This window comes from Acromyrmex echinatior, chromosome 12, assembly GCF_024713525.1.
Source record: "Acromyrmex echinatior isolate Ae372 chromosome 12, ASM2471352v2, whole genome shotgun sequence".
In the NCBI taxonomy this organism is placed as follows: Eukaryota; Metazoa; Arthropoda; class Insecta; order Hymenoptera; family Formicidae; genus Acromyrmex; species Acromyrmex echinatior.
In genome coordinates, this window is record NC_141863.1 from 3,573,607 (window position 1) to 3,600,775 (window position 27,169).

A 27,169-nucleotide genomic window follows, 5' to 3' on the forward strand; every position below is an offset into this window, starting at 1 on the left:
CGTCTGCATAAATGCTATGACTTGTAAAAGTGATAGCATTACATCCATTGTATAAATTATTTTTAATTTAGAATTGTGATGGACAATTTGATATGTACATCAATATGAAAAAGGTAGAAAAACATGTTTCTTTTCACTTATAAATGAACGTATTATTTTAACGAAGAATATATTTAGTAAATAAATGCATAGTTAATAAAACTGCCTGAACATATAACATATAACATAATAATGTAATAATATTTTACAAACAATAATGCCAAATGTGTCAATAAGTATACCGAAATTTATAAATACAATGGAAGAACCTAGAATTGTCTGTATAATAAATACCTTTTTATAATTTTTATTACATAAATTGGTGTAAATTTATTTTTATTACTAGATATACTTGCAGATTGAGTTGCATTTTTAGAATTTTTCAACGTAATGTAGAGCTGAAGATAATAATATATTACTATTAATATTAGAAAAGAAACTTTTATAATATTATATAATGTAAAAAGGATAGAGTATTAAAAATAATAGGTGAATTTTTTTTCAACTGAATCTTCTTATAGTGAGGCTTTTTTAATATACATATCTTTATTTAGAATTTAACCTCTCTGTGCGTATTAGTTAGCGCAAAACAAAAAAATTTAAAGATGACGCGATCTACTTGAGTGCGGAAAGACAGATTTATTTCTTCACGTACTACTAATACGGTCTCTTCCAGCTAACGAAAAAGTTTTTTATGTCCCTGCGTGGACGATCTACGACGTAAGGTAGCCGTTGCAACCGCTACAAACTCTCAATTTACGACAATCCAGTCACCAACACTAGATAGTAGACGGTCGTTTTGTATCACTATTTAGTGCACACAGTAGACGAGACATAAAATTTACCGTCTGCAATGTTCTCTTCTAACAAAAGATTGTCTGCTAAAAAACAGAAGATAAATGCTTCATAAATATCATATGAGCATAATGTACAATTTAACTCTTACATTTTTCTAGTGACTATTAATTTTCAGAGATGAGTCATAGAAAAAAAAGATAAGTGATATATATATATATATTACTTATCTTTTCTTTCAAAAAATTTGCATGTAATGCTACCTGTAGATTTTTTGAAAACTTTAAATCTAATTTTTTCTTATCACAATTTAATCAAATAGCATGTATTTTCACACTATTTCATTTTTAATTTGATTTAATATCTATTTTAATGATTAAATGTTAAATAAATATTCAAATATTATGTATATAAAACTTTAGAGCGAAAAATAAGATTTTATTATATCTATTCATATCTTTGAAGCTTACTTTGCATAAGAATGACTGTTTTTATAATTGCTTAAAGTAATTTAACAAATCCGGATTTCATTTTTGCGTTTATGTTAAAAGAAGTTTGCGCAAAGAATTAAAATCAGTTGAAAATTTATCGAAAATATCACATCATGAATATACATATTATTATCGTGACATGCGACATTTATTAATTATTTGTTTTCTCTCATTTAAATATCTTTCTGCAATTAAAATTTATTCTCCTAAATGAGAATACAATTATTACGTGCATCGAAACATACAAAAAATAAATAAAAAATTTTAACACAGAGAGGTTAAATCGATTTAATTAATTATTGTATCAGTAAACTCTCCCTAATTCTAAAGTTAAAGAGGATTAAATTTTACATACAGTGTAAGCTTAAATCAGTTATCTAAATATTTACTCTTTAAAAGTAACTTTTACTTTTTCATGTATATAAAGGAATGAATGTATTTATAGAATAAAATTATATGGTACAAAATAATCCGCACTGAAAGGTTTATTTGTGTTGGCAAGCACAGCATCGAGAGAGGATTTAGGTAAAATACAACGTAGTTAATAGCATCGCTCGATTCTTAGAAATTTGCTCGGATGTATAATTTACAGCAATTTCTTTAGCATTTGAAAAAAAAAAATATTTTTTATCTAATGTGCCAGCGCTTGTGACTTGTATAATGCCATAGGATAATCAAGTTAGAACGTAATTAGGTTTGTATAAGAATGAGATAATATTAATATTATTCAATACGTGATTTTTAGTAAAAATATTGGAATAGTCGACATATTAGGAAACTTTACTTATTTCCATTTTTATTTTATGAAAATGAGTTTGACGCAACGTTTTTTTATTCCTAGATTAGATAAAAAAAATAAAATTGAAGCTAAATATTAGATTGCATGGTTCGTTTGTACGTATAGTATAATTAGTTTAGCCAATTAGGAATCTTAGAGATTCTTGTAGTTAATTTAAGTAGAAATTTTTAATCGAAAGTTTTGTCAATGGCAAATCAAATTTCCGCCAGTGAATATTCTTCGAATTTCAATAATCGCAAGCAGAGCAAAAAAAAACGAATAAAAAGGAAGAAAATATTTTAATTTGTTTCGTATTAAACACAGTCTTGTCTTTAATCGTCATATATAGATAATAAGTTTTGATATTCTTAAATTGTTAAAACTTGCAACTTTGATAGCGAATGTGTTCAAACAAAAGTTAATGATATCAACATTTTTTTAGTAATACGACTTACATGTTATCGGCATTTTCGCAGCTGGCATTGATCGACCGGCACGTACCGTGTCCTTAAGAGGTGATAGAGGATCCCGAGCCTTCTCATCCCTGGAGTTGGACACCGTCGTCGAGGAGCGTTCAGATCCCGAGCAGAGCACCGCTCTCGAATTAAGTAGTCCTGACTAGCATCCGGCTTTGGCACCGTCGAGGTAATAACGATGAGATACGTTGAAATTATCCCGCCTCATTCATAAATTCTCATAAAAATATTGCTAATTACACAATACGAATTTCTAACTTCAAATCAGTATTTTCTTCAAGAAATGCAGTTTTAAAATTAATAAAAAAGAAATATCTCATCTACGAACGGCTGTAGAGAAAATAATTACATCGAATAAAAAGTTTGTACGGTGAAACTTTAAGCATTAATAACTATGTACGAACTCCATCCGATTTGCGGATTAAGCAACTAATACTTTGTTAATACCATAAAATAAAAATGATACTTGTTCGCTAATTAACAATAACGCGACGCGATCAGAATTATATTTTTTATAACAAATATATATGAGTGGCTGAAAGATTACAAGAAAATACGAACGTTGTATAAAGCTATGTTTCATTTTTAATTTATCTATTCTTTTCTATAATTCTCCTTTTCCCTCCGTTACAAATTGAATTTTTATTCGAATTATATGAATGATGAACGCGGAAGATGCTAGTTGGACAACAGCTACACCTAAAATCAGAATTAAAATATTAACAACTAAAATACAGTAAAATATAAGTTACAATTACAATATCATTGTTGACTGCTCTAGATTAGAACGTCTGTCCTTCCTTTTTTTGCGCCAAGAATTTTTCATATAACGATTTCTCATTTTTCTCCCTCATATTCATCCGTGATAAAAATTTCTGATTAACTTCGAATTGATATTTCTTTCACAAAAGCATCGTTTTAAAATGAATAAAAAATTATCTCACCTATGAGTCTTTATTCCGAAAGCAATCTCAATCGAGAAGCAATTTGAATAATGGCATAACAATTGCGCATGAGCTTTGAAAAATTCATGAATTATTTGTCGTAATCAACGAAAATCACGTTGCCTGCTAATTAACGGCCCTCAAGATGCAATTAAACTCGGTGTTTTTAAAAGAGAACGCAATCGAATAAAAAACAGTCCATGAGCGTCACACGAAACTACATTTACACTTTTTCTTTCTGTATTTCCGTCAGCAATATGAATTTATCTGCATTACGCGAATCGATTTAAGAGGAATGCGCTAATTGGTCGATGGTTAAACAGTAAGAAACAGTCAAAACACTGTAATGGCGTCAAAACGCTTTATGACTTTTTCTCCCTCGATCCTCTTCCATGATGTAAATTTTCTCAACAATATATGGAATAACTTTTTATTACATGTAATTAAATACGGACAATAGTCGCGTCGATCGAGAATAACAATTTGAATAGTGACGTCAGTTCTCTACCAATTGCGCGTAGCCTTTAAAAACTCGTTAGAGCCGACGAAAATCAAACAGCTCTCTAATTAGCAGCACCTGCAATGCAATTACAAACTTGATATTTCTCGAAGAGAACGCGTATAATTGAATAATAATTCGTGAAAACTCGAGCGCGCGTCACACGAAACTACATTTCTCTTATACTCTTATTTCTTGCTCTTCGTTTCGCTAGCAATCTGAATTTATCTGAATTACGCGAATAACGTAGGAGAAACGCGCTGATTGAACGACGCTTGTACTTAAGATAATTACAGTGGTGCCAAAATACTTAGGCATCTTTTTTTCTCCTCCTCTTTCCCATTCATTTTCGATGTCAAAAATAGGAATATTCCTCATCCATTCAATAAGAGCAACTCAAATAGAATATAGAAATCATAATAATATTCCAGGAAAAAATGTTTCATATATTATTATATATAATTATATAAAAAACTGACATATTTGATATATAATTATATATAATTACATATATAAAATATGTCCCTGTATAATAACATTTTTTCCCGGGATCACAAAGGCATTGTCATATATAATGATATTATTTGTCACTTATAAGTTCATTTTTAATTATCAAACGACATGATGACGTTCTGTATGATATCATTCTGTACGACTTAATTATGATTCTGTGTTCTGAGAATGAAAGTCAATGTATTTTTTTTTTTTTTTTTTTTTTTACAAAAATACAATTCTAAAATTAATAAAGATTACTTTACCTACGAGCTTCGTGCCGAAGGGAATTGAGTTAGTCGAGGCTGATTCTATAATGGCCGCGAACAGCGAACTACATGCATTAATTGCGCCAACTTGCGTATACGAGTCTCAACCGATTGACGAAAGCGATTGATGCTTTATTAGATCGATTAGACGAAGATCGAACTAGCTATCACTAATGGTAACTGCAACGCGATCGGACTCGGATATTTCTCGAAAAAGATATCGAATAAAGATTGCGAAATTGGTCACCCGACACCGCGTCTTCCCCGTCTTTCACCCGTTTCTTCCTTCTTCCTTCCGTTAGCAATCTGAACTTATCTGAGTTACGCGACTCGTAAGAGAAACGCGCTGATTGGACGACGCTGGTTAGTACCTAATAAAATAATTACGATAATATAATGACGCCAAAGTACTTTTTCTTCCCTCTTTCCTTTCCGACGTTGTAAATATTCTCGAAACCGAGATGATTTTTTGTTCCTCGTTCGTATTTATTTAATGAGGGCAATAAGTCTGTAATTTTCATTTATAACAAGAATATGGCCAAATTAATACCAGAATTAATAGAATAAGATATCTCACCTTAGAGCTTTGTCGATCGGATTGCTTCTGCCGAAAGCAATCGTATTAATCGCGGATTGAACGGAGCTATATACATTAGCTATATACATTAGCAATTGCCCTAACTACAAACCTTAATCGATTCGATCGATGCTTCGTTAAAATGAACAAAAATCGGACTAGACTGCGATTTAACAGGAAAACGACATGCTCGGACTCGATTTCCGTTAAAACAACGCGTTCGATCGGACCAAAAAATCACGACAAACCGCGATCGTCATATCACTCACTTCTGCCAACGTAATTTTCGTTTAGCACGTAACGTACATATTACGTGCAAGCATGCTGATTGGTCGATCAAGCAATTGCGATATTTACAGTTCAAATATTGGAAAGGGCGCAATTTTCGATTCAAATTATTCAGTAATGTTCACTTCTGCCAACGTAGCTTAACTTTAATTTCGATTTAACTTACTCATTATTTTTTTTCTAGTTCTAAGAATTAGGAAAAGATAATCAAAATTAAAGTTAATCTATACTGGTAGAAATGAACATTATACATGGATAAAATAAATTAAAATTCTTTAGAATAGGATTCCTTTACTGAATAAAAAATATCGATATATGCTAATTTCTACCACCTATCTACTCTCCTCACAAATATTCATTAAATCTGACAATTTTATAACTGATATGAAATATTGATGATATTTTCAATTTACATTTTGTTAATGAAATTTTCTTGTCAAGAGCATGTATAAGAACATAATAGAATATCATATAAAACAAGAGCGTAAAATGTATATACAAAGTAAAAAATAAAAAATAACTAAATTTAAGAATAAAGTAAACTGATTGACCAATACATCAATTGTTTGTACAGATGTTTATGAGATTGAAGTGATCATGAGAGTAATTTGATCATTTCAGATTATTAAAAAATCAAGACTAATCTAATGTCTCCATACTGTGTTGAAATCATCTGACCGCTCAAAATTATGATTTATTAGAAAATCAAAACAAATTTAATGTCTCCATGCTATGTTAAAGTCATCTGAATATTCGAGATTATGACTTGTAAAAACTAAGGACTTGTCCAAACTAATTAAAGTCTTCGTAAAGTGTTAGTGTGTTTTGCAGATATGGTTGCATTTATTGCATTTTTACAGGTCTCCACGACCATCGAAATCTTTGGCGGTGCCGTTGCCTGTGGATCATAGTCCGCTGTGGACAGCTTTGACACACGCTAATGCGGTCTCTGCGGCGTTAGGAGACACCTAGCAGGAGGTGGAAGACGGCAGCTATATCAAAAGTCTCGTCCTAGATCTGCCAATCATTTACTGACCGGCCTCTCTGAAAATGTCTCTTGGAGCATCGGAAGGAAGTTGGACATCTTTACTCAAGCACTACCATATCGCGATAATGACTGTGTGAAATATCAAAAAAATATACAATGCTTTTATGTCAAGAGAAGTAAATAATAAAACAAAATTTACAACAAAATGATGTTCGAAAAGTAGAGCATCGTATTCCTTTCGTGTGAATGTGCGCGTATGCATGTATATCGCAACTAACATTATGACCAACGTGAAATTTTGTACTATTTGCTCGTAATATTTGCGAGTAGAGCTTTTTACACGATAGTTAAAATCTAAAATGTACGCGGTCACTGTAGGAAGTAGCTGGTCTACAATACTAATATATCAGTGTAAATACAGATTTTTAATTAATGTACAAACGAAATTACATGAATAAAGTTATTATTCGTGACTGTATTATATGAAGATTGATACTGTACAATCGTCGTTCAATGTACGCTTTTATGAACATTCAACTATTCTATTAAATAAAAAATATAACATGACATATCTGCCTTCCTATATCAGATTGATGATTTTCGACAGTCCAGGATACGTAATAATATAAATTTTACAAAGTCAATTGTAAAATTAAGTCAATTTGCAATTATAGCTATGTAAATAATCGACGGTTAGAATCCGGGTATTATGCGTCCTTTTTTTGCTGCCTTTTTCAATTTATTCTGTTTCTTTTCCTTCTTCTTTTTCATAATATTTTCTCGTCGCTTTTCTTGCCTTTCCTGCATAGATTTCTGTACGTTCTCTATCCTGGAATTCCATTTATTTGCGCTGTGTTTCTTTTTCTGTTCGTTCCGTTTTATAGTACGTTTCAGCAAATCGGGATCATCTTTAATCTGTCAAATATAATATAAAGTCAAGTATAATATAAATGTATTGAAAACATAGAAAACATTTATATATGAAAAACAAACAATGATAAATTCGCAATATATATTACAATATAAAAAGAATTAGCTAATACAAAAAATAAGATATTTATAAAATAAAATCAATTATTTATTTTGTTAGATATTGCAATATTAAAAAAGAAATTTTTCATGTATATATATATAATATATATATATATATATATATTAGGTGTTGGAATTAATTCGTAGCGTTTTTTAATGAAAGAATGTTATTTATTTCACATGAGCATTAAAAAATACATTAATGAAAGTACTTCCCATCACTTGTAAAACGCTACGAATTAATTCCAACACCTAATATATATATATATATATATATATGGAATAGGTACAATAAGGTGAGTATACATACCTTTTCACCAGATGCTTTTGCCAATGCAGATTTCCATGCATCTTTCTCTCTAATGTCTTCAGCTTCTTCCTTATCTCCTAAATCTTCTAATTGCTTTAATTTTTCTTTTTTCTGCTGTACTTGTTGTAACATTTTTTTAGGGTCATTCTGACTCTTAGGTAATTTCTTCTTTACACCAATCTCGGAGAAGTCAAATTTGCTAAACACCATTTTACCTTCCGAATTGAAAACTGGTTTAGGTTTTGGCACTTTTGGTACTTCCTCATTTTCCGTCTTTATTTTACTCCCATCAACTGTATTTTGTTCTATCCTAGCAAGCTTTCTTTGTAATAAACGCTCTTCCTTCTTCGTCTTCTTCTTCAGTTTATTTTTCAAAGTTTTCTTAAGAAGTTTCTGTTTGTAATGCAACTTCTTTACACCCTTTAATTCTTCCAATTTTGCATGTAACTCTTTAAAGGACTGTGCTCTTTTAGTCTTCTTGCCTGGTATAGCAAAATTCTTCACTGCGATGGAAAATACAGTAAAAAATAAAGTCAGCAATAAAATTCATGGAGAATAAAAATTTCTTTTAGTAAATGGAAAAAATGCAAACTTTCTTGAAACAAAAAATATTATCATTAAAATAATTACATTGGTTGTTAATATGCTTATATATTACATATTAAAATAGAAATATAGATAGAATATCATTGGTTAGAATTAGATAGAGTAAATTCTGCAAGATTATTTTATACTTTCAAACAAACAAAGAGATAATACCTTTTTTTGTAGGCTCTTCTTCCTTCGTTGAATTATTTTTTTCAGCTAAATAAAAATATAAAAGATATCCATTTAATTGTTTTAAAAAAAACCTTTACATATTTTAGAAATTATATTACTCAATGAAAAATTATATCCACCTAATTCATGCGTCACGGGCATTATAGATAATATATGTGAAATAAATTGTTCCTCTTTCTGGAGCATTTTACGAATTTCGTCTTTATTAAATCCTTTCGACATTGTTAACTGCATCTTCTTCCCAAAACTCACGTGTACTTAATCATGTAAATAACTATGATATAGGTTATGTTACCCAACGTTACCAACCTTGAATATGAAAATAAAATAGATTTAAGATTCGCATTGTTATATTTTTCTATGAACGTTAAAAATAAAATTAAAAACAGAAATAGAATCTTTTTTGATTTTTTATCAATTCTTTTATTTTACGTTTTGTAAATTAAGAAAATATTTCTTTCAAAATTTTACATATAAATTTTACATTTTGGGTTTTTATATATAAATCCTTTTGTTATGAATTTCTTTTATTCTTCTCTTTTCTCTTATATTCGCTATACGAATTTATATTTCTTGACATTCTGATTTTGTGCAAGAAACGCAACATCGGAATTGATGATGAATAAAAAAATCAAGGATATAGCACAACACATACATATGTCTCTCTTTCTCTCTCTCTCTCTCTCTCTCTCTCTCTCTATATATATATATATATATATATATAATATATAAAATTTATATATATATATATAAATTTAAACATGTATAAATATATTACACATTCTATAAATGAAAGGAAGAAGAAATAAAAGAAAAAAAAGTCAAAACACTCAGCATGCAAATTTTTACTATTAAAAATTATACATATCCTTATAAAATTATGTATTAATTTTGAAATCATTTGCATACTCCTCTTTAGTTTATTACCAAAATCAACTTTTATGATATACTGATATATGTATTATTGTATATATCAAAAATTATTTTAATGCTTTTTTAAGCTTTCATGGCTGTTATCTTTAAAGAGAATTTGCGGGTTATCGCTGTGTTTTTTATTCATTACTAATGCCGTGAAACTTGCCATTCACTTTATCAGTTGCGCTCCTCATCTTAATCGAATGAAGTCCTGATGAAGTATTTTAATATAAATCAGATAACTTAATTATATAAAAATATTGATGACAATATTAATAGCAAAAGAGAAGCTTATAATAATTCGATATAAGAAAAAAACAAAATTACGTAAACGCTTCATTTATCAAACGTGATTCTCGTAAAACAATAAGGTTTTTTCCAAATAAATCAAAATTATCAAATTCTTCTTCAACAGCTATCGCATCTTGTACAGTTTTAAAATAAATGTGACAATATCGTATATTAGTTTTCGAAATCGTCTTTACAACCGTCGCTGAAACTGGACTAAATTTCTCAAATAAATGTAAAATGTAATGTACACCATAATTTTGATGAATATTAGCAACAATTATATCTTGCATTGGGATGTACACAATTTTAGATGAATTTGTAGTCTTGTTTAATGTGGATGTCACATCAAATTCTTTCGGCTTCATTTTTGCATCAGAAACTAATATTGGCATTTTCTGATCATGTATGCCAAATCGCCTATTTTTATCGATTTTGCTATCTGTCTCAGTCTTCATTGAAGAATATAATTTAGTATCTTCTTGCTTTTTTCTCATTACTTGATTATAATCTTCATTATTAATGGGATTTTGTTTTGGAAATGAATATGTTTCATCAAATGTTTGAAAACCTGCATTCTTCTGTTTAATTTCATCTGCATTATATTTATAGTCATGTCCTGAATTGCGAGCAGTATCTAAAAAATTGTTTCCTTGGAATTTATTCGAATCAAAATTTCTTGAACTATAAAATGGTTTGCCTCTATATTCCGACAATTTTTCCTGTTTATTATCCTCATGATGAGTAGAATTTGAATCAAATTGTTCATCAGTGCTAAACATCTTTTGCGAAATATCTTCCATCTTTGCTGCCTGCCATTGATTCGAACTGTTTTGATTAGTTGCTTTTGCTTCGCTTCCCAATTTATCTTTTTGTGGTAACAATGATATCTGACTATCATTTTGAAGACCTTTTAAACAATTTATCACTTCATCTAATGTTTTATAATTTATGATTTTCAATCCATTGGAACCACCTCCTTCATATATGGATACAACAGTTCCATAAGATGAAAACGTATCTTTTATATATTCTGAGGATAGTCCTTTCTTATTTGCAAAATGTACACTAAAACCTCCATCTTTTGTTGTCCTATAATACTTTTCATAATCCATTGTAACTGAAGAATTATTCTCCTTGGAAGTTTGTCTTGAAAACAATGAAGATTTTTCATCGAATACTGATGAATTTTCTTTAGTTACATTTGAAATAAATTTATGATTATATATAGAGTTTTGAGAAGTATTTAAAATGTCACTAGATCCATTATTTTCATTGAAAATTTTATGAGTGCTGTTTCCTCCATTATTTGACAAGTTTTCACTATTGAAATCTTTTCTATTCGTTTTTCTATCCTTTATTTTACTTCTTTCTAACAATAACTGTATCTTACTATCTTGTAAACCTTTTATACAAGCTATTGTTTCATCTAAGGATCCATATTTAATAAATCTAAATCCAGTTTCATCCTTAGTAACATTTACACCTAAAACATTTCCATAAATTGAAAATATTTGCTTTATCTCATATACAGTGAGCTTGTCTTTGTTCAAAAAATGTAGATTGTAAACCCCTTCTGGATCTTCTTTAATGTACTTATCGAAATCCATGATATCGAATAACAGATTTATCAATGATGCTTCTTCAGAACTCTTTTAGTTCTAAGATTGAGTTAAAGTTAGGTTGAGAGATTAAGCAACATAAATTACAAGTAAATCCATTCAAATTCAGCTAAATTTTCAGTCTTTTAATGCTTGACGTATAGTTATGTCTTGTATAGTTTTTTCATCTAAAATAATTTTAATAAAATTAGCATTAAGACACCCTGGTAAAAATTTTTCTCAGAATTTTTCATATAATGTTTCAGAATTTCTAATTATAATTTTATAGCTTTCTCACATATTTTATTGAAAAATTCTGAGAAAAGATATAGATTTTCAGAGAAATGTTTCAATTCGTATAAAAATTATAAGAGAAATTTTTATCAAGAAATAGAGCCTCTTTTTATGTTATTATCTAATAAATAAACAATTCTCACCTGATGTTACAAAATATAGCTTTGTTTTTCATAAATAATACAGCATATATTTCTGGCCAATATATGGAACAAGCAGAATCCCTAAGATCGTGCAAAAAACTATTCCAAATTATTAGTTGCTAAACAAGCATGTGTTGCACGTGTACCTAATCAGGAATTTTGCCAGTTAGAAATTTATTATACATTTGAGACGAGATCTTTCCTGTTGTTTTATATCATCATAATACATGTATGTAAACACTTCATTCCCACAAATATCAACAATCGAGAAGATTATATGTTTAACTAATAATTAATTACAAAAAAATTGTGACCGACTATTCTTCCTTTTCCCAAAAAAAATGGTCCGATCTCTCTCATTAGGTAAACAAGAGAACTAGGGTCGACAATAGACCGACTAGAAACTTCGATAATCACCAATCACCGACAATCATAGATCTAGAATGACCTAAGTGAAACTCTATGGATCCTTTCTTGATGAAGACAGGTAAGACCTTCGACTATATAAGTATGACTCGCCAGTAAAGCCGGTTCTACATTAGTTGCAAGTTTGTTGCGACAGCCAATCTGAAGCTTGCATTTTGAAATCAACACTTCACATTGTCGCAACAAACTTGTGATCGGCTTGCAACTAATGTAGACCAGCTTAAGGTGCATATCCTGCAATCAATCAAAAGTGTTCCCAAATGTACTGGTTTATGATTAGTCACAATGCGCAAAATTCAAATCGACTATTTTAATCATATCAATAATAGCTAAATTGTTTATTTAATATAGATATTGTCATAATCTATTGGTTAAGCCTTTTTAGTTTAGTTTTGAAAACTATAAATTATATTGGGTCATCTAAAAAGTATCCGCGGTTTTTTGTCACTAGATAGTGTTAATGGTCAACACATCTAATGACAAAAAATCGCGGATACTTTTTAGATGACCCAATATGAAATCCATCAATTATCCATTAAGCAGCCATTTTAGTGCGTAGAAATAATTTTATCATGGACTGCTAATCACATGATTGCAATGACCAATCAGAACACTTAACACTAGTCGCGCTTCTCTTATAAATCTATGGCCGGAATCCATAATTTGTTTTTAGGGTAAAATCACACAGTGCGGAAAAAGGCTGCGAAATAAGGAATGCGCCATTGAAACAACCAATTAGGCTATTCGGAATAAAGCAGAATAACCGGCAGAATAATCGGCCGATTAAATTAATCTCAAATGAAAAACCGGTTTTATATTAATTGTTTAAATATGACTACTTAGTTAATTATGACTACTTTTACATGACACGCTTATGCTCATTTCTACCAACGTAGATTAACTTTAATCTCGGTTCAACTTACTCTTTGTCTTCTTCTAATCTTTAGAATTAGAAAAAGACGAAGAGTGAGTTGAACCGAGATTAAAGTTAATCTACATTGGTGGAAATGGGCATTAGTCGGGTTTAATAACACTCGTATAGTTATGAAATTGTCCAATCATAGCTGTTCCTCGGAAGAATGGAACGACTACGATTGGCTAGTTTTACAACTATGGATGTTATTAAACTCTATTAAGAGTGCCGTGTAAATGTAATCAATAATCGAGAGTTTTTAAATCTCTATATTTGATTAAAAAGTAATTTCAACAATTTCAATATATATACAGGGTTGGCCATATTCGACGGAAAGACCTTGAACCCTATTAAATGATTTTTAAAATGAACAGCAAAAAATGTGTTTTTTTCCCATGATTGAAAAAAAAACATCTTTCCGTCGAATATGGCCAACCCTGTATTTATTTTTTCAACATATATATATATAAATTAAACATCTTATATATAGATACAATCTAAATTAAAGTATTTTAATCTTAAATGTTCAATTGTTATTTGATCTAAAAATTAATAAATATTAACTCGAATAATATAAAAAGCACTGTTTTCGTAAATTTAAGGCGGAAAGATCAATTACAAATAATTCGTGCGATTATTATACTCAGAATCGCGAGTTCAAAAATCGGTCTCGGTGATATGCGCCATGCCGCCTATGCCATTCTACGCCATGCCATACCACGCGGTTGATTTACGTTTCCCGCTTCTCAGTCATGGTCGCCCCTGGTGGGCGGCCATCTTGCGCGTACGGAGACTGCGCACTAGCGCGCCATCGTAATTTACGACTCTCTCGCGCACACGATCTTCTCTCGTTTGCTCTCGTTCCAACAGCAGGTTATTGTGTGAGGTACGTCATCGCGATCCGTGAGTATCCGCGGACCTTTCCTCGACTCAGCGTGTCGCTCGGCAACAGCGAGAAACGTGACCGCCGTAACCGGGAACGTCGCGTGCGCAAAAAGAACAGCACGACCGTCACGGAGGGAGAGAGAGATAGTGGGCGGAGTTTACGTTTGTGTATGGTGTGAAGTTTGCAACGGAGACGCGCGTTTGTTTCGGAGTCGAGAACGACGCGTCCTCGGGAGATCGCCGTTCCCCAAAGAACGTCGATCGCACGTCAGCGTGGAGGAGGTTATGAGATCGGGAGTACAGTCACCGTGAGGTCGGACAGCCGTAAATAACGTGGATGCGCACGCGGATAACGACGGATCATCACGAGCGAGCGCGAGGAAGGAAGAGGGACCGTGACGCGGCGGCCGGTGCGGGAGGCAAATGCATGGGACGCTCTGATTGGCCGCGGCGGCTGCTATGGCCGCCGATTGGCGTATCGCACGCATATACCCGAGGGCACAGTACGGACGCGCACCTACACCCGCGAACCGCGTAGCAGTCGCTCGAGCGACCGAGGACAGTGAGAAGAGCGACGGAAACGGTCGGTCCGCGCGCGTCGTCGTCGTCGTCGTCGCCGTCGTCGTCGTCGCCGCCGTCGCAGTTTCCTTCTGAGGTGGAAAGCTTCGTGTGCGACGTTCGTGGCGCGAATGGCTTGGAGAACGACGCTGATCTTCAGCCATAGCGAGCAAGAGCCGTAGAACCTCACCGAACATCCGAGAGAGAGAGAGAGAGAGAGAGATATTATATATACATATATATATATATATATATAGATATATATACATAGTGTGCTGACTCGAGGGAAGGAGTGCGGTCCGGGCGCGACGCCGACCGTCTCAATATAACCGCGTATACGTAAAATCCGACAATCCGTCAATGTTAGAGCCGCCGGAGGAGATCCTATTCTCTACTTGCCCTATATTGTGTATACCAGATTTTAAAATACGATAATTAAAAGTGCATCGCTGGAGCGGAGAGGCACTGAGAGAGAGAGAGAGAGAGAGCCGAACGAGGATAGAAGTGCATCGCCAAGCGGGAAGGTAAGCGTGCTACGGTGCGGGAGCGAGCGAGAGCGACAGAGAGAGAAGGAGACAGGAAAACGGGACGGAACGGAGCGGAGTTAAAAGCGCCGTACGACACGCAGAAGGACAAAGACCGCGGCGTTGGCATAACCTCCAAGTCGTCGATCGTTCGCGCCGCGCGTTTTGGGGATCGTTGCGCGAGTCCAAGTCACGAGGTGTTCGTCACTACGAGGATAGAGAAAGGGAGAGAATATATTTTTACAAGTGTGCAACGCGCGCCTTCTACTAGAGCGACGATTCAGGCACGTATCTGGGAAAGAGAAGAGGAGATTGGAGAGAGAGAGAAAGCACGTGCATCATCAACATCCGGCCAGCGGCAACGTCCGTCGAGCTAGAAGGTAGTCGGTAGATTGTGAAGGTTGGATTTATTCAATTTTGTTACGCGTTCTTTCGCGACACCTGGTATACGATTATAACGCGTAGATAAATTCGTTACGTGCGTGTAGTGCGACACGAATGCGCGCTCCGTCAGTCGGTCACGTCTGGGCGCCACGACGTAGCGGATATAAATAAATAAAAAAAAAAGAAATAAATAAAGAGGAGGCCCCCAAGGCGACACACGTCACGCGTGCACGTATACACACGACACACGTCCGTGCGTACGGCATCGCGAAGCACGCGAACGGGAGTGAAGTAGCGCGAGCATTCGGTTGATGGATGAGACTGGCAGGATGCTGCAACACGGAGGATCAGGTGTGGGTTTGATGGGTGGAAACCAGGGCCAGGCAGCCCAGAACACCGCCGGCTACGGCAGCATGGGCCCGGTCGACGGCACTGCGGCTCAAGGCCCCGATCAGGCGGTCGAGGCCAGGAAACAGGACATCGGCGAGATCCTACAGCAGATCATGAACATCACGGACCAGAGCCTGGACGAGGCGCAAGCGAGGTATTGCCGTCTCGTATCCTTTTTCCTCCTTTTTCGTTCCGCCATTTTTTTATGTGCTTGCGCGCGGGATGCGATGTTTGATCTTGTCCAGTTACCTTTAGAATACCTTTTCAATATTGTATCATTGAATTGTCGTTTCTTTCTTTTAAATGCTTTCTTTTACCTGCCCCTTCGTCCTTGAATGTTTCGTTCACTTCCGGCACTTGGAAACCGTTGCATATTTGGTTTTCTAACTTCACTTTCTAAAACTTTTAGAATGATTCTCGCTTTGAAAGGTAAAGTTTCATTCTTAAAGATTGATGAATGGAGTCTTTCTTCAAATCTACTCTCTAAAAATTTCTTATATATATTTATTTAATGTTTACACACAATCGGTTATACTTTATAGTTAAAATAAGTAGTGCCGTATTCTTAATTGCCACGACTACTTTGGCGCTAAAGTGTCCGTAAGGTCTATCAGCGTTACGTCGGAGCAGAAAATTATGTTTACGGCTCGTTAATAGCGGAATTAAAGGTTTAATGGTACTTTCGATTTACGAGGTCGATTCGTTACTACTCGGGAGGAGGAGTACCGTGTAAACGAAATTCTCATAAAAGCAAGACGATGCCCGCGTATAAAATACGGTGCACGCGGTTTTATTTCGGGTCCCCGGGTTCACGGAAACGCATTAAATCGTATAGATTACAAAGTGTACCCATGTTATACCGCTCGTCGGTTCTCGCAACGTCACGCAAAAAGTACATCTCTTCTACCGTTCTTCTTATCTCATATATCAATTTAAAAAGAACACGCGGGGAGCATTTTGCACAATCTTTGCAGTTAATTATACGGTATTATAAAACGTGCAGTGTGCTTATTAATAACGACGAGTGATAATAGTGCTTCCACTGTGTAACTGCGGGTCTCGACGTATACTTAGCTAATTATGCGCGTGTTATTCATTAGCGCATTAATCAGTCTGATTTATCTTACGGAATACATATCTCGGTAAACATCCTTTCTATCTTTTTATGATAATTTGATGGATCTGCGAGGCATTTCTCTAGATAGGATTTATCGATCCGCGAAGAGATTGATGTCACATTTTTTTCTTTGCAATTTAGCGAGTAAACAAACGAAGGGAACGCGTTTTATGAATAAAATTTTTTAAAGAAACGTAGCATCTGGTGGTACTCCGAATTCCGAACTCCTTGCATTTAAACTGTCTCGTCTGTGCACACACGCGGCTAAGTGTGGCTGCCTGTTTCACCTGGCTTTGCTCATGTATGTTAAGTTATATTAAGTACCTGTCCGCGTGTTGGACGTCCGCTACAAAGAGCGCCAGATGTGCCTCCCACGAATACGTGCATTTTATACGGAGTGCAGAGCGAGACACTTGTAATTTTCGCGACGTGCGTTAAACGTTAGCCATTTAAATATTGCGGTCCTCAATTAAGCATACGGCCTTGAATTAAGTGAATTGCCTTTATTAGCACTGAGCCACTAATTTCGGTGGCGATAGTTATAATTTCATATAATTTGTATGCGGAGTGATGGTATCTAGATTTGTCTTCCTTCGTCATACGATTTTTTTTCCTCTCGACGGACTCGAGGGCAACTTCTGGCTGCTTTTCAGCAAGAGATACTGTGTAATACAGTGATAATTTCATCTTTGTTTAACAGTGGCACACAAAAATGTCATGATTTACTGTACGAGCAAAAAAATGTCTTAATACAAAAAAAAAATAAGCTATCAGAACTCGTCAAATAAATAACTTTCTTCTTTTAAGTAAAATATCTTGATATAAAAAAATTTTACTTAACACAAAAAAGTTATTTATTTGATGAATTCTAATAGTTTATTTTTTGTATTGAAATGTTTTTTTCTCTCAGTATGTTTTTTATTGGAAAGCATTCTTTTTTTTTCTCGAAAGGTCAATCCTGAATTTGTAAAAAAACCCACGTCAATCATCTTTTGTGTGACTTTAGGTCTGTTCTTTGTTGCTATATCAGACCGTAAAAATTTGATATCTCGCTTTCGCCAAACTTTAAATATATGTATATCTATTTCATTTTAAGTACAAGTGTACGCTATAGTAGCTACAAAGAACAGACTTTTTATAGCGACGTCGAGCTAATCTATTCGTGAATTTGCTTGCAGAAAACACACCCTCAACTGCCACAGGATGAAGCCCGCCCTGTTTTCGGTGCTCTGCGAGATCAAGGAGAAGACAGGTGAGTGATCTTTTCTCTGCAACAACACGGGCATTTGCTCTTTTTGCTCGACTCGCACCGCTCGGATCATTAAACTTTACGTGCGAACGACTCGCCTATTTTGTACCGCGCTAACGGATGAATGGAATTTTTAAATGAATTACTTTTGGATGTGACAGACTCTCGTTTGCGACAGAGACTCATCTTGTCACAGAGACCGCGGATTCCAATGTATTTTTAGTCTCTCTCGTATTAAACTGGCAGTGCCGCGTATTTTTATACATATGTATTTCACATGATGCAGAAATCGAATGTTATGAGAATGCATTATTATTTTTGCAGCGTCATTGATTATATCTATGCTCGAGCGAAGTTTCATTCCATTCGTCCGTGCGCGCGAGTTATTGTACATCATAAATCATAGGTCTTATTTAAGCTGACTTTCGGCGCCTAGTAGTATTTGGTATTGATTTTTAAATTGCGTTTTTAACTCTTGGAATCGATCGAAATCGGCACAGACGACCGCGTTTCGAGACGACCTCGGTTTTCGATGCTTTACGTACGTATACAGAAGATTCCTACATTAATATGAAAAAAAATAATGACAGTTCCAGTGATTTCATAGTTCTACTTCTTCCTAATAAAAATAAAAAAAGTTCCGCATATTTTATAACAAAAAACCAAAATTAGCATACCATATGTATTCTCTTTTGGTTTTTTCAATATAAAAAGTGCAGAACTCTTTATAAGGAACTGCAGAACTATGAAAAGAGAATGTTACTGAAATTGTCATTATATCTCATTAAAACCAAAAAATGTTGAGCTTCGCAGATCCGATTCCTACGATCTTTAGATTCTTTCTTCTTTTTCATTGCGAAAGAAGTCTGATAATAGGCGATAAGACTGCATTTCAAAGTGTATCAACACTGAAAATCGAACACGCCGAGACTGCCAACTCGAGATTTAATCTCTGAACGTGAAAAAGATCGTAACTTCTTCGTGAATAACGTTCGAGCCGTTGTGTCGCGGCTCGTAAGCGCGCAGTAGAGCGAAATCGAAAAATTGCGAGAGAACCCTATCTGCGACAGTGCAACCCGCGTTGATGCTCCCTTCGACCACCCTTCGACCGCGCGACCCCTGCGAGAGAACCATTCGAAACTCGTAAACATAATTTTTATGCGATGTTTGGATTACTTTTACGCGCGGATCAAGAGACCGCGAAACGCGCAATTATTTCTGGGGGACACGATCGAGGAAGACTAAGAGAGAAAGAGGGAGAAATTACGAAAGAGGGGTGAGAGAGATTGATGTAGGGATGGAAGTTACGTCAAAAGTATTCGCTGCCCGTTAGGGGTGGAAGGACCACACTACACCACGCCCCTCATACTAAGCTACTCTCTTTCCTATCGCTTCTCCAGCGGTGTGTGCGTGTGCGTGTGCGTGTGCGTGTGCGTGTGTGTGTGTGTGTGTGTGTGTGTGTGTGTCACACACACATACACACAAATAGGAGACACGAGGCTGTGACGTCAACAACGACATCCCACGTTTCTGTAACGTTATGATATTTCCAAATGGGCGTTGAGTACATACGCGACGAAAGGATATCTTTTTCGCGATCAAAAGAGAACGAGATCGCTATTGATTGTTTTTCGGAGGAATTTAAATGTGGACGCAATCGTTTGCTAACGCATCTTCGAATGCCTATGCATTTTTATAACCCTATGCTTTTTCATTACTTTTATTCCTTCCTCGTTGTATTCTCGTTTGTCGTCATTCGGTTATACTGGGATTTTAAATTGTACTTTGCCTCGAGCTCACGGAGATATTGACCTTTCTACTTCAGTTTTGTACAGTTAAATCATAGCATAAAAGATCTCACGATATTTTGTTAAGAAATTGTAGTATCTGTACAGATATTCAGATATTCTACGCAGAAAACTTTTTAAACTTTATTAATGTAATTATTATTATCTAAAGAAATGAATGTATATATAATACATTTTATTAAAATGCTAAGATGTTTTCAGAATTGTCTTTATAATTTTTATGACTTTTTTTTATCGACATATTCTTTGAATATTTTATATATAAAAATACTTTTATAATGTGCTTAATATAATGGATATTTTCCAGCAAGAGATACTTAGTAACACACATTACATTCTTGTTATTTGCTAATGTTAAACAAGGATGATATGATCATGTGTTTTTTGTTGGAAAGTAATATATATTGGCAATATTTTGAAAAAAAAAAAGTTATATTTGAAACATTTAGAATTTTATTGTAGGTATATTCTATGTACTAAAAAATATGGATTTAATATCATGCCGATTTATATAATTCTCACTGTGTTGGTGTTGACATAAACATGTGAATTTTATCAGCATGTAATTTTACACCAACACGATGAGAATTATATTTAATACCCATAATGTCAAATTTACGTTCATATTTTTCAGAGCGCATACTTTTATCCTTCCGTATAAAATATTTATACATATATAACTCTAGATTTTTTATTAGAATTTAAATAATAAATAAATAAATAAAATAAATAATCAATGTCTATATGGACTGCATTGAAGAGCACTTGATTTTTCGATGCGAAAAAGAGAGGAGAGCAAAGAATAACAGAGAAAGTTTTAGTTAGAGTTTATCATAAACAAAAAAGGCGTCAAAGTATGATGAGCACTCGAGACGATGAACCGTTTTAACGGTCCTGTATCTTTTATGAGTTCCGGCCCGGCTGCGTGCAGAGTGCCACACGCGTGCGCGCGGAAAAATGTACTGAGAGCTTTCTCCTTCTCGCTTCATACGAGTGGAAAAGAGACACGAGATAGTCATAGTCGAGTTTATGGACGATGGCTGACGAGGCAGTGAAAAAGTACTAAACCAAGAGGAGCAGATAAACGCTATGTTAAGCAGACCGTTTTACCAGCCATTTAATATAATCTGCTCTTGCGTTCGTTCTCTCGCGTGCGCCGCTCAGATAACTTTGGATCAAGACCGTACAAGGTGGGACCGATCTCCATCGTAGTTAGGGCCTTATCCCTTTGTTTGCCGCCGACGAACATCACGCTATTATATCTACGTATAACGTTGCGAATTTTTATTTTGTCAACAACCTTTACCCTTGTCGGCCTTTCAGCGAAGGAATCTGAATTACGCGCGAAATTATATGTGAGAACTAAAATTTTCCGCTATATAAAAGGTTATGTGGAAGTCTAAATGTGAATTACAATATTTATTTTTAAATCTCCCAATCAGTTGTTGCAATAGTATTGAATTATAATAAAAAAAGTTGCACGAATTTCTTGCTTTATTTGTAGGAATTAATTTCTATCGGAACAAAAATTCGTAGCGCTATCCCATTTGTATCATTTTCTATGTAAAAAAATTTGGCAATTATACCATTCGATAAAATAGAGTTTCAATTTTAAGAATCCGTTTTTTGAATTGCGATAATTTTCATTTTAACGCAGTTACGAGCAATTAAAATGAAAAGACTCCGTTTATTTAATTCGTGATAATTCAGCAACAAAAAATTTCAGAAACATTTTCGAAAAACGATTTTGTTGAGAAAGTTTGTTAGAAAGTAGAAAATTTTCGCAAGTTTTTTTGGGTACGTGACAGGCTCAGTGAGAAGAAACTTACTCATTTGTTCAGCTCGTAGTTTTCTATAGAAAAGTTGTGAAACTCACAAAAACTGTCAAAAAACATAGTGATCTTACGAAAGTAGAGGTTTTAAGCTTTAAAGTCCTATTAAAAAATTTAAATGTCATTCATTTTTAACGAAATTGCTTGAATTTTGAAGCTCATAGAGCTACGAACTTTTATTTCGACCTGTCACATTTCGTATTCGATAGAATAAATTTATTAAATATACCGAAGACTTCTTTTTATTCATGAATTCACGGCTATAAATCTTGATGAAATCGCAAAATTTATTTTTAACAGAAATAAATTGAGCGAAAAAAAAAAATTTATTCCGACATACAATGCAAATAAGTCACACTTGACTTCCTCGCTTTTGATGCAATTTAATGCGCTTGCAATGGATCGGAGACCTTAATTTTATGTCGCTCCGAAATTCTAACTCGGTATATACGATCACAAGCGGAGAATCGGGCGATCGCACTTAACACTAATTGTACGGTGCAATTACGAGACACGCAACCAGGCAACTCGTTCGATTCGCGTTAATGGACCGTCCTACTTCCTCGAATATCACGTGTAATACCGATCGATCGGGTCCTAAGAGACAGTCAACCTCTGACTACGATTTGTCACGGTCAAATTGGAAGAGGCGCTTTCCTTCTGTAACCCGCTGATCTCGAAGACCTGTTTCGGATGGAACACACCGCTCAGAACGATTTCCCGTGGGGCGCGCGTAGATCCCAAATACCGAAAGAAACGGGGAGACAAGGCTGGTTCGAAATCCGCGGGATTTCTCTACTCGCCTTTCAACCGTTGTCCCCCAATCCCCCTTTTTCCATCCTCTCCCATGTGCGGACAGCTCTTCAGTCCGCATAGAGCAGCTGGCATAATCTCGTAGTGCACATGGAAAAAAAAAAGGAAAGGAAAAAAACCTTCGAGGATGTCGGACCCGAACGGCGGCGAGAGGACTAAAATCCGACCTGATTGCACGATAAATAGTCATCTTGGTAATTATCAGGTGGACGATTGCCGGACGATGAACTTTTCGGCGCACTCGGACGTCCGATAAAACGAAATTAATCCGCGGGCAAAACAGATAATTCGGCCGAATAATAATTCGCGTCGCTGCCATTAATCACGGATCGGCCGATATTGATTTCGCGCGTGGCGCGCAATCCGATTGGCTGACTTTACTTACGGTCCGTCATTGCGTATATGACGCACGTGCGTTTCGTGCGGTGCAATCCGTTACATAGGATGTCCCGTGCTGGATTAATCCGTCTGTTCGATTTTCACACCGAGGATTTATTTAATTTAGGGCATCGCCGCCGCGCCGTACATCCTCCGATTCTCTGCAGTTTTGAAACAATGGCAGCTCGTGCAAACAATTAAAAATCCATACTCGATTTGGCCGTTGGCCAACGACAGCTCCGTTTCCTGTCGCACACCTATATATATATACATATATACATATATATAACGTGCAATATGGACGTCCGTCAGCAACAATATTATTATTGTTGTCATCTAACTCGATTGTCGCTCGATATTTTTAATACAGCATCCTCTTTATTAGGGGAATCTTTTTTTTAACGCTAGTAAAAATAATCGATTCGAAAAACGACATTTTATTCAACAACGGGTGTACGAAAATTTTATTCAGAGATACGGCCTTTCGCGCCGCGTTGCCTGATATGTTAATATTAATCCGAAAGGTGAAACGGAGCTGAGCCCACGTGAGTCTTGAGCGCATTGCGTTTCGCTGCAACTAAACCGGCTGACCTTGATTTCGCGCAGCGCATTTCACGCTGGATTCACCCCCGTCCTTTATCTCCCGTAATTAATGGCTCCGTTTGCTTCCATTTATTACGCGAGTACGACATCGAACTGTCTTCAACACGGCGGGTGAGCACGCTCGCGTGAACGATTAAAAATTGCTCTCGGTACATTTCCCTCGTTAATCGCGAAGAATTCACGTGGACGATCTCGAAAAAGTTATGGAATTTTAATTGAAAAACAAATTTAATTATAATTAGATTTATTTTACAGTGCTCTGTAAAATAACGCTTCGCGTTGTCGAGAAATTCACTCGCTGGGAACGTGAAAGAACGTGGAGCGTTCGCGGAAAGAATTTGATCGTATGCATCGCGTTCTGTTATTGTTACAATGTACGAAACGTGGCTTCGGTTTTCGAGAGGTTGACGCCGCTCATTCCGGCTCCAGCTGGAATGTCGTTCCCCTAGCTTCGCTTTCCTTTTCTTTTTGTTCCGCGCCTTTCGTGCTCTCTTCTCTCTCTCTCTCTCTCTCTCTCTCTCTCTCTCTCTCTCTTTCTTTTTCTTTGTATTTCCATCTCTGTCTTCTTCATCCATGATACTCGCATGCAGATGGGGTTCCAGCATCCCAAGGTGAACCGGAGTCCCTTGGCCCTCTCTTCCCATTTATCTCTTTCTCTCTCTCTGTTGCCTTCTCGCTTTCTCCATCTCTCTCTCTCTCTCTCTCTCCCCCCCCTCTCTCTTTTCGCCTCGTCCTCTTGAGTCTCGAACTTCACGGAGTCGACTAACGAGATTTGTCCGATTGGAGTGAGTCCGCTGTAATGCTCACGCACTGATTTATTGCAAAAACTTACACATTTGTGGTAAATCGCGGCCTCTCTTTCGTTAACGTAGGGAAACGTTTCATAACGAGCACACGTTTCGTTCCCGCGTTCCTCGCGCCACGAAACGAGAGCCTTGCTGATTCTCATGAGTCGCTTTAATTAACTTTGCCGATTACGCGTCACGTATTCGCTAATTACGCGCGAAGCGGCTCGCCGTGACGAGCAAAAGACGGCCGCAATACGCGCGAGTTATTATGCATTGTGTACCCACAGACGCTGATAAAGACACGTATTATCAAGTAACGGAATTACCGTAATGTTCGCTTTACAGATAACGTATGCACACATTGTAGGCGAGAGTTTAACTCGAACGCTGCTGCTTCGGGCTTTATCAGCACACGGCCTAAACTGCCGTCACAGTTATTTTCGTCGATTATTTTATTTCCTTTCTTCATTCGCACTATCAATTGACGAGTCACGGTTTCACGTTCGTCTAATTTAAAAAAATAAATGCGTCACCATCAGTTTTAAGCGCGGCAACTTCTTACCCGACGGCGACACCGATACAACAAAAGAGGAAACAAAAGGAGGAATCGGAAAATGAAGGGAAGAAAAAGAAAGAGGGAAGATAAGATGAAAAGCTATTGTGCTGTCAAGTCGTAGCGCGTACCGTTAACGGAATTGCAGTTAAGTCTCTTTAATTGCGTGGAGTTACTGACCGGAAGTCGTCGTTATGGTCATTGCTCTCGTGACGAGGCCACGCTCTTATTATTCGGTACTTTAATTAAAAGCTGATAGACAGGATTTTATTAAAGTGTTATTTTTCCGAGTGTAAAAGCCGCTCTCGGTCTGAGGAGGGTTCGATTACTCGAGTTTTCGCCAAATAAACAGATCCACTTGGTTCGTCGAGCCGAACGACGAACATTTAGCGTCTAGCGACGACTGAGGGACGCTTTGCGTCGTGCGTGTGACACGCTACACGCGTGTGATGGCGTATGTGTGTATGTGTGTGTGTGTGTGTGTGTGTGTGTGTGTGTGTGTGTGTGTGTGTGTGTGTGTGTGTGTGTGCGTGTATCTACGAGCGCAGGAGGTCGATTTAACAAACCATACGTTACACCACGATAAAATCTCGCAAACCTATAAACTTCGAGCTGAAGCTAGGTGCGGGTACGTTATATCATAAAAATCCAGTAAAATAAGCTCGTAAACCGAGCGAGGGAAAGAGACGAAAAAGTGGAAGAGAAGGAAAGGGGCTCGTGTTGTCGCGATGCACTATAAACTTTCTTCGCGAATACGCGCTCACGCGTGTCATACACGTGCATAATATTTTAGAATACGCATTCGAGATTACAAAAATTGGACTATGAACGAGATGTTGTTTTATAAGTTGCTTGTAAACGTAGATAACGTAGATAAAGGAAATACAATATTTAGTAACACATCTTTTTTTCGGAGTGTGTTATATTTATTTATTTATTTATTTATTTATTTATCTTTACTACGCACACACGCAGTTTTTTGATATGTAAAATTATATTAATGCGAAGAGTTCAAATCTTCTACATGGGTCTCTGAGGTTTCATTTATGAATAATTAATTTTTATTCATATAATAAGCTTAATCCTCTATTTTATTAATATAATGTAATTAACTCTCGGCAATGTGAAATTTTCACTGTTTGTCTGCAACCTAGAATTTCGAATTTCAGTGCAGATTTTTATATTGTCTAGACTATGTAAAATTCTTAATACATACTTGTGAAAACTTTAATCTTTCGACTCTCTCATACTGATTCCCAGACATAAGTTTGCAAGTGAGGTAACTGACTTCAAAAAATGTTCTGTATAACAGCACGTTTATAATATTAAAAATTATATTAAAGTATAGTAAATAAATATATCAATGCGTAAAATATAATTGTTATTTATTTTTATTCATAAATCTATAAAAATTTTCAAATTTTTTAACAAAATTATTCTGAAAAGGTGATTTTTAAGACGAACGGCTCGCTTGGGAATCGAAAAATTAACGAGTTTTTATTATCGTAGAAATTGGATTGTATTTCACTTATTTTTTTACAAATTTAAATTTAAATTCATCTACCAGAATTCACAATCAAAAAGTCCAGTATTGCCGACTGGAGGGTGAATAATTAATATAATACAATGAAATTATATTTCACCCTCGGGATGTATATTAGACAACGTATTCTCTATATAAGTCAGGATAGTTGAGATAATCTCTATTTCTTGTACGTGAACTATTACAGATGTACATGTACACCTCACGCTTCTATCCGATTCGATTTATGGATATGCCGGTTCTTCGGCTAGGTCGGCGATCTTAGATTATCTCAGTGCATTCACGTCTTGGTGTGGACGAGGGAGGAAGAGTGATCTTTCGAGAGGCTAATTGGAAGATTCTCGAGGGCTACTCTCGGCGGCTCCTATACGCTCGTCGTGGGCCGGCGTCCTCTTAATCGTATGGT

The 27,169-nt window shown here is 35.5% G+C and overlaps 5 protein-coding genes across 14 annotated transcripts in view; 2 read left to right on the forward strand and 3 right to left on the reverse strand.

The window, feature by feature from the left end:
• The window catches only part of tyn (trynity), a 196,376-nt gene extending 193,681 nt beyond the window's left edge, over positions 1-2,695 (reverse strand). Inside the window, exon 1 of the mRNA XM_087412159.1 lies at positions 2,559-2,695. The gene's annotated coding sequence lies outside the window, so the exon portion shown is untranslated. The remainder of the gene's footprint in view (positions 1-2,558) is intronic.
• Positions 1-7,205, forward strand: part of LOC105151995 (hypothetical protein) — a 35,957-nt gene extending 28,752 nt beyond the window's left edge. Inside the window, exons 4-6 of one of the 3 annotated variants that reach the window (XM_011065999.2) lie at positions 1,833-1,850; positions 2,580-2,748; positions 6,509-7,205. In XM_011065999.2, coding sequence (XP_011064301.1) covers positions 1,833-1,850; positions 2,580-2,725 — 164 coding nt within the window. In that variant the 3' untranslated portion in view covers positions 2,726-2,748; positions 6,509-7,205. The remainder of the gene's footprint in view (positions 1-1,832; positions 1,851-2,579; positions 2,749-6,508) is intronic. The other 2 variants (XM_011066001.2, XM_011066002.2) reach the window with 2 other exon arrangements.
• On the reverse strand, positions 7,043-9,980 carry Surf6 (Surfeit locus protein 6). Its single transcript, XM_087412162.1, has 5 exons — positions 9,840-9,980; positions 8,878-9,067; positions 8,738-8,782; positions 7,979-8,481; positions 7,043-7,551 (listed from the first exon to the last, which is right to left on the reverse strand). The coding sequence occupies exons 2-5, from the start codon at positions 8,990-8,992 to the stop codon at positions 7,330-7,332; spliced, it is 885 nt and encodes a 294-aa protein (XP_087268288.1). The 5' UTR covers positions 8,993-9,067; positions 9,840-9,980; the 3' UTR covers positions 7,043-7,329.
• LOC105151992 (hypothetical protein) lies at positions 9,586-12,499 on the reverse strand. Its single transcript, XM_011065997.2, has 3 exons — positions 12,300-12,499; positions 12,000-12,145; positions 9,586-11,750 (listed from the first exon to the last, which is right to left on the reverse strand). The coding sequence occupies exon 3, from the start codon at positions 11,569-11,571 to the stop codon at positions 9,997-9,999; it is 1,575 nt and encodes a 524-aa protein (XP_011064299.1). The 5' UTR covers positions 11,572-11,750; positions 12,000-12,145; positions 12,300-12,499; the 3' UTR covers positions 9,586-9,996.
• A 1,631-nt stretch (positions 12,500-14,130) lies between these two features.
• Positions 14,131-27,169, forward strand: part of exd (PBX homeobox extradenticle) — a 51,099-nt gene continuing 38,060 nt past the window's right edge. For 4 of the 8 annotated variants that reach the window (XM_011066015.2, XM_011066012.2, XM_011066008.2 and 1 more), the window contains exons 1-2: positions 14,132-16,233; positions 18,375-18,448. In XM_011066015.2, coding sequence (XP_011064317.1) covers positions 16,001-16,233; positions 18,375-18,448 — 307 coding nt within the window. In that variant the 5' untranslated portion in view covers positions 14,132-16,000. Of the gene's footprint in view, positions 16,234-18,374; positions 18,449-27,169 lie in introns of all 8 variants that reach the window. The other 4 variants (XM_011066013.2, XM_011066014.2, XM_011066009.2 and 1 more) reach the window with 2 other exon arrangements.